Source organism: Etheostoma spectabile, unplaced genomic scaffold, assembly GCF_008692095.1.
Source record: "Etheostoma spectabile isolate EspeVRDwgs_2016 unplaced genomic scaffold, UIUC_Espe_1.0 scaffold433, whole genome shotgun sequence".
NCBI lineage: Eukaryota > Metazoa > Chordata > Actinopteri > Perciformes > Percidae > Etheostoma > Etheostoma spectabile.
The window spans coordinates 460,529-475,399 of record NW_022605608.1 but is presented as its reverse complement, the minus strand read 5'-3'; the positions used below and the strand labels follow the sequence as shown (position 1 = coordinate 475,399).

General features: G+C 41.4%; 1 protein-coding gene and 1 long non-coding RNA gene across 12 annotated transcripts in view; one reads left to right on the top strand and one right to left on the bottom strand.

The window, feature by feature from the left end:
- The window catches only part of LOC116686670 (uncharacterized), an 18,446-nt gene extending 9,209 nt beyond the window's left edge, over positions 1-9,237 (bottom strand). The window contains exons 1-2 of the long non-coding RNA XR_004331322.1: positions 9,227-9,237; positions 8,319-8,320 (exon numbers count right to left, since the gene is read on the bottom strand). This is a non-coding gene — a long non-coding RNA (uncharacterized LOC116686670). The remainder of the gene's footprint in view (positions 1-8,318; positions 8,321-9,226) is intronic.
- Positions 1-14,871, top strand: part of LOC116686666 (citron Rho-interacting kinase) — a 59,230-nt gene that overhangs the window by 34,747 nt on the left and 9,612 nt on the right. For 3 of the 11 annotated variants that reach the window (XM_032511691.1, XM_032511692.1, XM_032511694.1), the window contains exons 17-34: positions 2,262-2,455; positions 3,156-3,291; positions 3,389-3,493; positions 3,782-3,922; positions 4,156-4,275; positions 5,059-5,296; positions 5,475-5,633; positions 5,816-5,839; positions 8,607-8,777; positions 9,249-9,429; positions 10,744-10,832; positions 10,920-11,024; positions 11,363-11,532; positions 11,924-11,968; positions 13,379-13,459; positions 13,822-13,957; positions 14,274-14,413; positions 14,521-14,613. In XM_032511691.1, coding sequence (XP_032367582.1) covers positions 2,262-2,455; positions 3,156-3,291; positions 3,389-3,493; positions 3,782-3,922; positions 4,156-4,275; positions 5,059-5,296; positions 5,475-5,633; positions 5,816-5,839; positions 8,607-8,777; positions 9,249-9,429; positions 10,744-10,832; positions 10,920-11,024; positions 11,363-11,532; positions 11,924-11,968; positions 13,379-13,459; positions 13,822-13,957; positions 14,274-14,413; positions 14,521-14,613 — 2,328 coding nt within the window. The remainder of the gene's footprint in view (positions 1-2,261; positions 2,456-3,155; positions 3,292-3,388; positions 3,494-3,781; positions 3,923-4,155; positions 4,276-5,058; positions 5,297-5,474; positions 5,634-5,815; positions 5,840-8,606; positions 8,778-9,248; positions 9,430-10,743; positions 10,833-10,919; positions 11,025-11,362; positions 11,533-11,923; positions 11,969-13,378; positions 13,460-13,821; positions 13,958-14,273; positions 14,414-14,520; positions 14,614-14,871) is intronic. The other 8 variants (XM_032511696.1, XM_032511693.1, XM_032511698.1 and 5 more) reach the window with 6 other exon arrangements.

Here is a 14,871-nt window from a genome sequence, read left to right as displayed (position 1 = left end):
TAAATAAACAGTCATTTTAGCATCGCAAAACACACTTCATTCAAAGTCAACAGAAACCAAATAAAACTATGAAAAGCCATTTTTGGCGTTCTCTACACTTTTCCAACCATCACATCTCTTGTGTTAGTTGAAATGAACATATACTTTACTGATTTACATGTGTAAATATGTTGTCTCTATACACGCTAAAAGTACTGTTTTTCAAATGGAGTCTGGTTGGTTTAGCGCTAGCTGCTTCATAGCTGTTTCTGGGAAACTGAAAGGTCTTAAATAGATTTTAAAAGGTCTATCTCTGAAGGGTTAAGACACAACACTTTTATTATATTTCATTAAGTTTGATTGCTATTCGGATGTGGATCAAGTAGTAGGCACACTGTTAAAATTTCTTGTGGAATTTTCTAGTCTTCTTCTTAGTCTTCTTCTTAATCTTCTTTTATTATCCATCAGATTTATTTCTATTTGAGAGCTGTTTCAGAGGAGTTTGTAGCATAATATGACTAAAAATTAAACAGGAAAACACTGCAGTCTTCCAACTATTCATTAGTGAAACAGGTTGCCAGTCTATCACCAAGTTATTACACAAACAATTAAACAGTTGACTTTTGAAACTCATAATTTAGTCACAGTGTTTATCACTGAGTCAACCACTATAGTCTATTAGTTTTCATATTTCTGTTGAATATTTTTGTAGAAACAAAAAAAAGAAAACCCACAGTTTTCTGTTGACAAGACTCAGAGCTGCGACAGTTGTAATCCTTCTTTTAGTTCAGGTTCCTTCCCTCTGCCCACTTCCCACTCACAGCCAGTCCGACACAAGGTTTCCACTTACTTACACTATGTGTTTAAATCCACACTACCTTTGACAGGTGACCTAGACATCTCTCCCCGCGCTGACAATGTTAAGAGTAAATCAGGCAGGAGAAACCCTGGAAATATTTAAGTATTGTTATGAGCTGCATTCTGGATGCAGTGCGAGAGAGCTTGAGCGAGGAGCTTGTGTGTTGTGTGTGCTGCCCCTGTGGGAGGATCTGTGTGTGGGTGTCCAGTAGCGCTCTCAGTCCTGCTGGTTGTGTAACCAGCGATGCAAGTCATAGACGAGGGATGGGGTGGTGTGTGGGAGGGATGTGTCATCCCCATCACTCCCAGGTCGTGTCAGCTGTGAAAGCGTTGGACTTCAGAGGGCCGTGGTGTTGCTGCAGCACCAGCACAGGCTATATTTGTCTCCCAATGCTTAGTCTGAAGACGTGCATTGTAAGACATAAAACACAGCGCTCTGTGTAGGCCCTGTGAATAAAAAAATGTTTGGTGCCCAAAAATGTCATGGCAAATTACTCCAAAGGTGCTCTTTTGCTAATTGTAGTTTAGAAGTTATTATTTAAACTGAAGGTGCACAGTCATTTGCATTAGTTGTTGAACTTCAGGTATGTTGTTTAAGCTGCCATCAAATGCTCCTCAGAAGCCCTTATGTCTTTGATGGTGATTTAGTTTAGGCATGGTGCTATTTTATGGTGCTATATGTCTGACATGTAAATGAAGAAGTTAATTGTTACTAACTTTTTCTTTTACCCGCTGTTCTTACTGCATGATAGCCTGTGAGCAACAGGTTCTGGTGGGAGAAAGTCAGTGAATGGCCATTTTGTGTTTGTGTACTGTCATTTTGACAATGATTACTTCTGTTTTATATGACGTGCTAAAATTTCCATTGCTAGCCCCACTGCAACAGCAAGTAAAAATCCTGAAGAGAAGCCTTCACACCGCTACTTAAATACCTATACTAAATAGTGACCCCTCCATCACAGCTTCCCAGTAGCCAGAAATAATAGGCAGAGAGCCATAAGGTGACATTGTAATTCTACTTGAATACTGTACATTTCAAAGCGAAATATTGTACTTTACTGTATTTTACAAATTTGACTAACAAATAGATTTTACATACAAAACATACAGTATGATTGATTTCAAGTTAAAGATCAAGTACCTATCAAAATACAGCATGGTCACATTCAGCAATATTACGCAAGAGGGTTTGATTAAAAGTAATTATTGGCACGACAGTTATGAATAGATTCAGCTCTAGCTATATAGTTTAATGTAGCCTTGTAGCCATGAGAAATTAGCCTAAAGTTGCCTGTTCAGGAGGAAATTAACCAACTCTGCGTCCTTTATTTCCAAAATGTACTTGTTGTTATTGATACGTCTCTTGTCATGCAACTGTTTGTGTATCAAAGGTATTTCTCATCTGAAACCCTTTTTTGTACCAGAACTTGGAGACACTGAAGACCACATGCACCATGCTGGAGGAACAGGTTTTGGAACTGGAGTCCCTGAATGACGAGCTGCTGGAGAAGGAGAGACAGTGGGAGGCCTGGAGGGCAACACTGGAGGAGGAGAAGAACCAGGCTGAGAGGAGGACCAGGGACATCCAGAGACTGCTGGATACAGAGAAACAGAACAGGTTAAAACCACTCACACACACACATACACACACACTGACATTTATTGACTACATTAAAATTTGTGTAATGTTTGCCTTGCAATTCTAGGTCCATTTAGTGTTGAATTTTCTTGTTATTGAATTTTGTAGAGCAGCTCCAATTGAGATTACTGCAATCAAGTCAATACTGTATATACACACTATTCTATATAAGGGTTAGTTTAGGGTAAAGACTTTGGTCTGGGATGAAGAAAAAGTACACCTTAAAAAATTCTATCTGTGTTTTAATATGCTTTTGGTGTACCCGGTTCATATCACATGGCCTGCCTACACCAATTTAGAAAATAATTTCATATATTTACCAGAATACCTTTTCACAAAGCCTAGAGAATATGGCCAAACCTGTTGCATTCAATGTGTGTGTAGGCGGAGGGAGCTGATCCAACACTGATAGCAACATTTAGAGCAAAAACAAAACCTTTTCTCAAAATGGAACGTCTTTTCTTGTAGTTACATAAATTACCTTATGGACTACTGGATGGAAAAACCTGAACCCTGTGATACATACTTTATTTAATTTGATTTAAATTATAAATCTGTGTGTAATATATGTGCATCAGTTACAAAGAAACCCCTGTAAAAACATGATAGTTACACTGCAAGAGTATGCACTGGAGGACTCAAAATAACGGTGTAAAAAATGGTTTGCTGTACGGTCTAGGCATCGTTCAGAGCAGCGCAGCACTGAGTCTCGCCAAGCTGTGGAGCAGGCAGTTAAGGAGCACAAAGCTGAGATCCTGGCCCTGCAGCAGGCCCTCAAAGACCAGAAACTCAAAACTGAGAGCCTTGCCGACACTGTAAGCATTTCCACACTGTTGAATAAGTATTTTTATGGCTTAGTATCATTCTGGTTAGCAGCTTTTACAACAAACTTTTCCTGCTCTCTGTTCTTAGTTGAATGGTCTGGAGAAGAAGCATGCCATGCTGGAGATGAACGCCCACAGTTTGCAGCAAAAGCTGGAGAGCGAGAGGGATCTGAAGCAAAGACTGCTGGAGGAGGTACATTCTGTATTTTTGTGTTATGTACACATTTAAGATGTTTAAAAGTTTTATTTGTGCTTATTACAGCATGCCATGTTGTTAGATGTATACCTCTTCCTCAAATCAACTGCCAAAATAGAAATTAAAAAAATGAACTTGATTTTCTGTTTGTAAAGTCATAGGCATAACTGTCAAACCATGCTGAAAGGTTTAGCTGGTGCTATCACAGAAAGCAAGTTGTAAGAAGTGCGAGTAGCAAAGTTGCAGTGTCCATATGGTGATGTAACATCTGTTTTACCTCCACAGCAAGAGAAACTGCAGCAGCAGATGGATGCCCAGAAGACCCACATCTTCCGCCTGACCCAGGGGCTGCAGGACGCTCTGGACCAGACTGACCTGCTGAAGACTGAAAGGACTGACCTGGAATACCAGCTGGAGAACATCCAGGTGCTGCTACACAGAAAAAACACATACTCAGAGATGCACATGTAGATCTGCTGGACTTTATGTCATTTTCAGTCTTGTTTCTCCCTCACTGTTCCGACACATAAACACATAGACACTTTTTTACCCCAAACAGCATACTGTACAACCCCCGTTCTCTCTGTCCCTCTGTCACCCTCTCTGTGTGAAGTGAAGTACTTGAGGAGAAATTCATGGCAGTAGTGATGTTCACTTAGCTCCACCTGCAGGCTGTGTACTCCCATGAGAAGGTGAAAATGGAGGGTACCATCACCCAGCAGACCAAGCTCATAGACTTCCTCCAGGCCCAAGCCCATGGTGGCTCCAAAAAGAAAAAGGTCAGATTATGTATTTAATTGGAATGAGTATAATTTGTCTGTCTTCCTACACAGATCTTTACATTGTTAAACGTGTTGGCATTAGACAAAAAGCTTGTGAAGATTTACATGATACCTCAACTTATCAGCATCTTTAAAAGAGTTTACTCAAGATTCAGAGCACTAATATAGCAACAAACTAACAATTGCTTTGAAAGATATAGCAGAGTAATCTTAAGAGGAGAATGAAGTTACACTCCCTCTGTGTGTGTTGGTATCCGAGTTTTTCTGTTGTTTGTTTGATAGCCGGTCGGGCCACGTGCACATGCATGTGGGCCTGAAAAAACATAGGTATTTCACGTATTGGGGAACAGTCTGTGAGAGCCTTCTGGGGGCTATCCCAGCCTGCTGTTTGCTTTTTTTCAGTATTATGAGTTAAAAAAAAAAAATTAAAGTGGAAGTATAATTAATACTCTTGGTTGACAAAGAGCTCCACAGAGTCAATTAAGTAGATTGATTGCACGTCTGGATGTCTGAGATAGCAAAGGGACAAAATGACTATAAGGTAATTTATTAGAGTTTTTAGAATTTGTTTAGAGAATGCTTTTGAATTAATATGACAAGTTGGATAATTGCTTCATCATAAAGGTCAAGACATTCATGAATGAGTCACTTTATTCATAAATAGTCATTACAACTTCTACCAGCCTCTTTGAACATTCAGAAAGAGTTGTAGATCATCGCCATATATTAACTGAACTAGATTCAGAACCAATGGGTAATTAGTTGGTTCTTTTGTCTCAGGGTCTGTTTGGGCGTCGTCGAGAGGACCTGTTGGCTGCCATGGCTGCCCAGGCCCAGGCCCAGGGTCAGGGTCAGGGTCAGGGGCCAGGCCAGGTTTCCCCTGTGCCCTCCATCCAGCCGGTGCCTCTGCAGTACAGCGACATGAAGCTAGCCCTGGACAAAGAGCGCAATCGCTGCTCTGAGCTGGAAGATGCCTTGCAGAAAATGAGAGCGGAGCTGCGATCTCTGAGAGAGGAAGGTGAGACTGCTCTTATCCACTCTGATTAAACATATTTCCGATTCTACACACCATAGTATACTTGTAACATTATCTTCCTTGAACAACAGTAAACAATTCACCCGGCATGATAAATAAATGTATCATACACATACATGCAATGTATATAAGCTCAATAAAATAATTGTTTCAAAACCAGCGCTCCAGTATAAGGATCATGGTAACTCTGCAAACCCGGCCGCAGCACGGCAGCAGATGATTATGTCTGCCATGGTGAAGTCTCCTGAGCACCAGCAGGGCCCGACCAACCTGGCAACCTCCAACTCAGAACGCAGGAAGGCGACTGCAACACCTGAGGGTAAGTGAGGCGATGATGTTTCTTGATGTGCAGCTTTTTCTCTCTAACAGACACATACCTACAGGTTCATAGATTCAAACTTGACACTTACTGGCCCTTACCTGCACACACATAGATACACACATAAAATATCACTCAATTATGAAACTCTTACTATCCTTTTTCTTTCACACACCTTTCAGAGAGAAGGAGGGTCACTTTTGAAAGTAAGTTGTCCAAACTCATGGTTTCTGCAGTTTGGTCTTTATCACTCTTCTCCTTTTTCCTCATCCACATCCTCGAAAGGCCAGATTTTAAAAGCTGTGCACTTTTAGAAAAGTTGAGATCCACCAGGCTGGTCGGGTGAAGATGAGAAATCTTTAAGTCTCACCTTCTCAGTGCACAGCTTTAGAAATCTGAAGCATTTTATCTTGGTTGCTGAAGCTTAGCCAATCTGATTTGCAAAACTCTGCTAACTCACTACAATGCCACCTGAACTTCCCATCATACACTAACAGAGATGTATCATGTGATAAACTCTGTAATGCACAACATGCTGTTTGAACCCACACTCTGAAGAAAAACTAAAGGTATTATTCAGTCATCTTATTTCTTCTTACAAAGCCTGGACAATCCCTATCTTAATCTTATGTCATTGTAAACTGATATTAATCCTTGTGGAGACATTTGGTGATCACCAAATCAATCAAGTGATCAACAGAGAGAAGAAGTAAAAGGAAAATATAAGCAAAAAGCAACAACAATATCAAATAAGAAATACAGACAAACACAGACAATATATATAATAATAACATATGCATAATATGACTGGTGTTATTGTGTTATCGCAAATGAATCATCTCTGCACCATCTCTGAGCCAGTGACATCGTGCTCTTCTTCTTTTCCTGGGGTCACTGTAAGCTTGATAAGAACCACCTGCCTTTGGCCTGTAGACCAGAAGATAATATTGTGTCCGAGGTTAGTGTGGATTATCTCCGCATCTCCCTGGCGCTTGCTGTGGCCGGCAGTCAGTACCCTTTGCTCCTCATCTCTGCTGCTGCTATACTCTCCCCTGACCTGAGAAAGTGGATGAAACTGGGCCGTCAGAAAGGGGTTTTGTCTTCTTTCTCGCCTGCTCTACACCAGCAGCCACCTGTGTCAGAATCTGGTCGTGTTGCCACAGCAATTTCACATCCGCCTCACTTGACCCGACATGAGGAGAGGACATGCTCAAGATTGGCTGGCTTTCTGCAGAGCGTGCAGCCATGCTTGCTAGATAATCCACTCTTCCACACAGCTGTCATGCAGGTTTCAGCTTAAATGAGCATCTCCTTCACACTCTTTATCACTTGAGTAAAGAGTTCTGTACCACTTCCCCAAGCTCTTCACTGGTTTCTCTTTGACTGTTGACTGTTGGGTTGAAATCCTCTCTTATCTGAAAGCAAAACCAAAACTGGACTCGCCCTCACTTAAGTAATAGGCTTCTGGATTTTGCAGGTTTGAACTCCAACCTTGCCCAATCATTGAGCTCAACCAAGTTCTCTAAAATCCATCTCCCTTCGTCTTGCTGAGGTTGTCCATCAATGTTGGAGATGTCATGTTGGGTGTCTGTTGGATGCCACTTGCAGTACTGCACCACAACGTTACTTCTCTGCCGACTTGACGAAAAGGTTCATGGTTGTGGACAATGAAATCAGTGAGATTGTACACACACAGACAATGCCCACCTCAACTTTTCTGAACTGAAGTGTCCACGTACTTGTTGTCCTACACGACAGTAGTCAGCTTCCTTGCCTGAATCTTAAAGAAGATTTTGCGTGTCACATTGAGGAGTAAGATGATTCAGAATTGTTTGATTTCTGAGGATTTTTTCTCTTTAGTGATGAACGATCCCTTAGTAAACAACCAACCGTTAGCAAGAAACTTCCTCCCTGCCACCCTTATTAACTTTCAGATTTGTCTCCTGAGCCTCTCGTAATACTTGTACACCTTGTACGGAATGCCATTTTGCCATAGTTGTTTCAGCTGGTTTGATAAGTTTCTCCATCTCCAGGCTGTCCTTTCTGATGAGGTCACTGTGGACTTGACAGAGGTGCTCCTCCACCTCCTCCTTTGTTGCTCCCAACTCCGCTGATCTTTTGCCGCCAAGTAGTTTTCTCCAATATTTGAATGGCTTTCTGGTGAAGGCCACCTGCCACTTCCTGTCCCTGCAGTGGCACTTAGCTCGGCGCAAGATCTTAATGCGCCTCTTAGGATTGCTATCTCTTTCAGGCATCTGTTTTCCTTTGGCTGGATGTTTGATCTGGCTTTTAGTTCCCTTCTTTCCAAATTGACCAGCCCCTATGATCCAAATGATTAAAGGCAGGGCCCTAAGCTTATTCCTAACATCTCTTGCAATCACTGTTTCCAGCGTCCTGGTTCACGAAACCTGGACACTGTCCACTACTTAACTCTAAGATGTTGTTAGCCCGTCACCAAGGTGGGTTCAATAATTATTGTAATTATACAAAACATGTTGCTATTTGTAGACTAATAAGTATATATTATAAAAAAGAAGAAACCCAGAAAATACATACTGTACATTATCATTAACCTTCTGAGTTGATTGCTTTAATGTGACTTTTTTTAAAATCCAAAACATGTTTAGGTAATTATCTACAAGTTAATCTTTATGAAAACAAAGTACTGGACACACAGTAGGAAACTACTGTACTGACTGGATAATGCCTTTAAAATGCAACAGTGAGTGGGCACAAGCACAAGGGAATGATCAGATCAATATTCTTTTTCAAGCGTCTTTGTTTCCAGAGTTTACTTACTTGCTTATGCATTTTTCTAAACATCTTACAGTTCTTTTGGAAACTTTCTTTTGTTGAACTGATTTCATAAGGGGTATGGCATGGTGCACTGAGGTTTGGAAGTGATGAATGTACCTGACACGATAAGACATGCTTGAGCAGCCTGCCCTCACTGTGTTCCCTGACTGTATTCAGAGTTTAGCCGCCGTTTGAAGGACAGTCAGCGAGACAGAGAGAGGGAGAGAGAGAGGGTGGTGCATCACAACACCCCTCACCGCTTCACAGTGGGACTCAACATGAGAGCTGCCAAGTGTACTGTGTGCCTGGATACTGTGCACTTTGGTCGCCAGGCTGCTACCTGTCTTGGTGAGTCACAGATGTGTTTCCAAAGGGCAACCCTTTTTGCTTTATGTAAACAAAATGAAGTTAACATAGTATCATATTTTAATTTGTTGCCCCATAAACAAATGTAAAAATTATTTTTTATTATTTATTTTTGTAATGTATTTTAAATTGTATTAATGGAAATTATAATAAAGATGATGAATGGGAGTGTTATTATGATGTGGCATAATGTGTCTCTCACTCATTCCCATTGGTCTTCCTAACCTTTTTTACAAAGAGAAAAAAAATTCTGATTAGAGCCTTTAATTTTTCCAGACTTGTGTGAAAGAAATATGTTACGAAGACTTGGTTACATTTTTTACATACTGTATGTTTGTTTTGAGATGTTGAACTGACGAGCACAGTGCCGGTGGCGGCACAAAGGGGTGTGCAGAGGAACCAAAAGCTTGTGTGGCATTGCTCTCCATAACAGTGTGTTTTTTTCCTCATCAGAATGTCACGCTTTGTGCCACCCAAAATGCTCCCCCTCCCTCCCAGCCACATGTGGCATGTCCAGCGACTGCTCCCTGCATTTGTCTGAGGGCCTGTGTCGGGACAAAGGCAGCTCCCAAGGCCAACAGCTCAAAGAGGCCAGCGGGCACATGCACCTAGAGGGCTGGATGAAACAGCCTAGGTTAGTTATGGACACAATCATGTCATTGTTGAAGCTTTCCTCTTACTGCTCTGTGCCATTCAGTTTTACTATTGAGAGTGCAGATCATGCATGGGGCACCGACAGTTCCCACACATCACATGACCAAAACAAAGCTGATTCATTTGATGGACAGCAACATTTTGGTGTTTTTAATCACATGGGCCAGAGCTGCATCCAGACATTGTGCAAAGGTATTCATGTCCACCAACATCTTCACATGATGCTGTGTCTAACTTCCAAAGAAAGACAGGTGAAACAGAACACAATGAGTTGCTGAATATAACTTTTACAGCAAGTGATCCGACCAGGCAATCTGATTGGTCAACTAGACATTTAGAATGTGCTCAAGTCAGAATGACAGTACATCCAGAGCCATTTTGAGCACACCTGCCGCATCCCTTAAAATATTACACCGCTACTTCTATGTCAACGTTACAGAGTTGAACTGAAAAACTGTTTTTTAAAACATTTTTATTTATGTGAGTCAGGAACCAAAGTGGAACACACAAGAGCTCTTCAACTACATCAATGTACAAAGGGTAATTCATCGGATAAACAAATTGAGTTGTTACAACGCTCTGAAGTTAACTTTCACTAAAAATGTTTGGATCAGCTGTGCCTGTGACTCGGCGCTATGTTAAAAATAGCTGCTAAATGTGAATTTTGCGGACGCACTGGAGCTAAATCTATGTCGATGGAAAAATATTTTTTTCCGCAGATTGGTTACAAAAAAATTGAGCTAGCAAAGCAGTTTTGTGTTTATATGTGTGGTAGTTACTCAATTAGGACTTATTCTTTTTGAGAGCGAGTTGCTCCACAATATGAATATAGTTTCATTATAACCTTTATTTTGTTGGTAACCATTGTTGTATAATCGGTTATGGTTAGGGTTACGGATCTAAAATGATGTAGGACACTTGTAAAATCTATGCCAAGGAGTATCAAAGCTGTTCCATAGGCTTGTGGTAGCAACTACTAGGACACTTCATGTTGTATATCTGCCATGTTCTTATTATTATATTAGTACATTTGTCTTGGGGAATATACAGTAGTCTGTCTTTTGTACTCCCTCACTGAGTCCTGTGTCCTCCCCTCCCACTGATCAGCCAGGCCGATGTTACTAAACACAAATCCTCCCAGGCACTCGTAGGGCATGTGCCGTCTGGCAAAGTCTGCACATCTGGTACTTAAATCCATTCAAACAAAGGCGTTTGTAGAGTTTCCTGCAAAACAAGTTGGATCCATGTCATCATCTATGCTTTGTGGTAATGCAGTTGCGTTGTTTGTTTGCAGGAATGGGAAGCGAGGCCAGGGCTGGGAGAGAAAATATATGGTCCTGGATGGGACTAAAGTGTCCATCTATGAGACAGAGCCCAGAGAAGGTTGCTTTTTTTACTTGTGTAACAGAGCAACATGCAGCATCATGTCATAGATCTACAAAGCATGTTTTTTTTCTGTGTGTTATTCAGATTCAGTGAAGCCACTGGAAGAGTTTGACCTGTGTATGTCCGATGGAGAGGTGGTTGTTCATGGAGCAGTGGGGGCATCTGAGCTACCCAACACAGCCAAGTCAGGTACAATATACAAAGTGTGCTGTTCTCTGTACGTAGGAATCACTTTCCTAACATTTATTTACATTTATCCTATTTCCTACCCTTTATCTGTCACTCTCATATTACTCTTTTTTTAAAGTTTTGTCTTGTTTATACAAGACTTTATTGTCATATTCTAAGCTTCTTTAGAAATGTATTTTAGAGGAGTAATGATTTGGCCTGGAGACCCCCAGGGGTCATGTACAGGGTTGCAGAGAGTCAAAGTCAAATTAATAATAGTTGTATTTTACTACAATTAACTAGAAACCATGAAAATCTTCTTCTGAAAGCACACCTTACTTGTGTTCCCGGTGTGTCAGATATTCCCTACGTTCTGAAGCTGGAGTCCCGTTGTCACACCCCATGCTGGCCTGGACAGTCAATTTGCTTCATGGCTCCCAGTTTCCCAGACAAACAGCGCTGGGTGGCTGTCATGGAGTCCGTGGTGGCCGGGGCGCGAGCCTCACGGGAGAAGGCCGAGGCCGACGCAGTGAGTATCTCTGGAGCAGACGAGGGGCGACTGGGGCAATGGGCTCTCTCTGTCCTCGATGTCTGCCGGCGCAAATCATAAACCTTTATGACCGCAGTAAACTTGTTGTTTAACTGTGTGGGGCCTATTCATGAGCAGCTGATGTTATATTCTTCAAGAGTTGATTTCAAAACCTAGGTTATATGTTCTAACAGGTGGTTCTTATATGTGTCGTTAATTGTCCCCTTCTTCTCTCTTCCTCTATTTCCCTCCTCTCCTCCTCTCTCTTCTGCCTGTCTCTCACTGCTGTTTGTTGCTTTTTCATCATGCAACATTGTATGTCCGGTATATGGGCATGTTTTGTTGATTTGCTCTATTCTGCCCATTCTATTGGGTTTCATTGCACACATAGGCTGCTGTGTCCAAAAGACAAATGGTTTTGTCTCCACTGGTCCAGGTAAAAAGTTACAAAGATATAGACATAAGACTTACTGACACACACATACATACTTGCTAATCTTTCACAAGGCATGGAGTAGTGCATGTGTCTGTCCTTGTGTTGGTTGGTCATCTCCTCCCCTTGCTCTCACCTCACCTGCTGTGACCGCTCCTCACTCTCACTATCCTCTGCTATACTGTCATGTCCTGTGCAAACTGTGTTCATGTAACAGTTTGAATGTTGCTGAAATATGTTTTTGGGGTCCTGTTTTATAACCACTGTACACAGCTTCTCCCCAAGATGTTTGATCATCTTTGGGTTGATCCCCATCAGCTGTCCTGTTGGCAGGACCAGGGATCAAACAGTGGGTTTTTACCTGCTGGTGTACTCGTCTCAGTTTTGACCCTGCTGCCCCTCTGCACACTCTTCAGTGACTGGGACTTAAGTCACAAACTGGGCAACATAACCGTGACTTCAATTTACAGTTTGGAGTATTTGGAGTTGACTGTGGCATGTATAAGAATGACTTGAAATTTAATACTTTCTCGTTAACTTTTAACATATGACTTGAATGATTTCCTATGCTGCTGTTGCCTGTTTATCAACAGGTAAATTCAGGTTAGCCAATCAAAAGTCAGGGAACCTCATGCTATTAGACTTCATTTGTGAAGGAATACATATTGACAAAGCAACTTTATAAAGATTGTCAGTTCTTTGTTGAGCATTATCTGATAAAAAATGAATGGCAAATGTTATTAAACTTAAAATAGAATAGTTTTATGCTGTTGCTCTTCACCTGTTACTGCTCATTTTTGATAATTTACCCAAATATCTGTAAATGCAATATGTAGATTTACAATTTTAGATTTGCATATTAACATTGCAATGACAACTCACTTTTCACTTGTTTGACTGAAATCCATGCTTGAACTTAAAACTGGAAACTGACTTGTGACTTGGTCCCACCTCTGACACTGTTGAAGGGTAACGTTGGTATTTTTCAACCTGGACCCTATTTTCCTATGTTTTTGTGTTTAAGTGACTGATGGGAACAACAATCTTTGACATTTGTCCAGTATTTAAGCAAGACCGCTGCGGTTGGCAGCAGCAAAACAAGCTGCAATGTAAGTTATTGGGCTATTGCGCACCTTCAATTTACCTCCACCAAAGGGCTGTTTTACGGCTGCCGGTTACAGCGTTCTCACTCAATACTGGACCAATTTCAACGATTTTTGTACACATAAGTCACTTAGACACCAATGCATGGGAAAATAGGGTCCAGGCTGAAAAATACAGAAATGACCCTTTAACCTGCACACAGTCCTGCAGCCATCCAGCCCCTTCTGTTCTGCTCCTCTGCTGCCTGCCCCTGAGGTCGTGTTGAGGGCTCGGCCCCGCTGACCCCCCCACCTCTCTCTTTTTTTACAGAAGCTGCTCGGAAACTCTCTCCTAAAGCTGGAGGGAGACGATAGGCTGGATATTAACTGTACCCTCCCCCTCACAGATCAGGTACTGATGTAGATCGCATTTTATTGGATCACATTTATTGGAGTCTTTATTTGGAGTACTTGCAGTGTGCACATACATTTAACACTACATACATTAAACACATTAATCAAAAAACATTTCTTAAGTAATTAATCTGCTCATTTAGGATGTTTCTTTTATTTTGATCATTAAGAAAACACATTAATCCACAGTAGCAGTTATGTTCAAAAATAGAATAATTAATGAAGGGACATGGGGCATAGAGCAGATGCTCGGGGCACACTGCCAAGGCTTACCACATGTTGCTCCTGTTTGAAATTTTGCCACATTCACCGGAATATTCATGATTGTGTTTATGATCATGTTTTCTTGCGGTGCTGCAGATAGTTCTGGTGGGTTCTGAAGAGGGTTTGTACGCCCTGAATGTTATCAAGAACTCTCTGACTCACATCCCTGGCCTGGGATCAGTCTTTCAGATCCACATCATCAAAGAGCAGGAGAAACTGCTGATGATTGTTGGTGAGATGTCCAGCTTTTTCATTTTCAATTGACTATTATTGTCTAATAAGCAGCAGATTTTGAGTCTAGACTTTTGGTTCATTCAATGCAGGGAGTGAGTGTTCATAAATCAAGAAGCCAATATCCCCTGTCATAACTTCCTGCCTAATTGGTGCACTTGAGGCTCTACAGTTATTCATCATACATAAAACTTTGAAAGGCCACACTACCATTGTGTTAATTCTAGTGAAACTTGAAGATATTCTTGTAGATATTCATCTAGTCACACTGTCCAGAATGACGTGTGTGTGTGTGTGTGTGTGTGTGTGTGTTGCAGGGGACGAGAGGGCGTTGTGTCTGGTGGAGATTAAGAGAGTAAAGCAGTCCCTGTCCCAGTCCCACCTGCCCAGCCAGTCTGAACTGGCTCCCTACATCTTTGAGACGGTGAAGGGCTGCCATCTGTTTGCTGCTGGGAGAGTAGGTCTTCCTCTTCTGTGTGAATCTTGAGATAAAGCTTTGTGACTTTAAAGTAATTTTTCTTAAAAATGTGATTGTACACACTGACATCGACGTTCTCTTTACAGATAGACAACGGACCTTGTATATGTGCTGCTATGCCTAACAAGATAACCATTCTGCGCTACAACGACAATCTTAACAAATACTGCATTCGTAAGGTGAATATGAAACTGTTAGTTCCATTTGTCTTAACCAGTGGTGTAGTCTAATGTATTGCAGTGGGTGTACTGTGCTGTATATTGACTAGAATCTGCCTTTGGGGAAGGACTTCATTTCCTGTTTTTGGATACACTTGTATGCACCAATTTATGGGGGAAATATCTTTATGTAGCCTATATGAAGACGAAAAACACAGATGACAATTCAAACTACAAATAATGGAAAGTATCTTGTGTCATTGGGCATTTTTAAGTGGG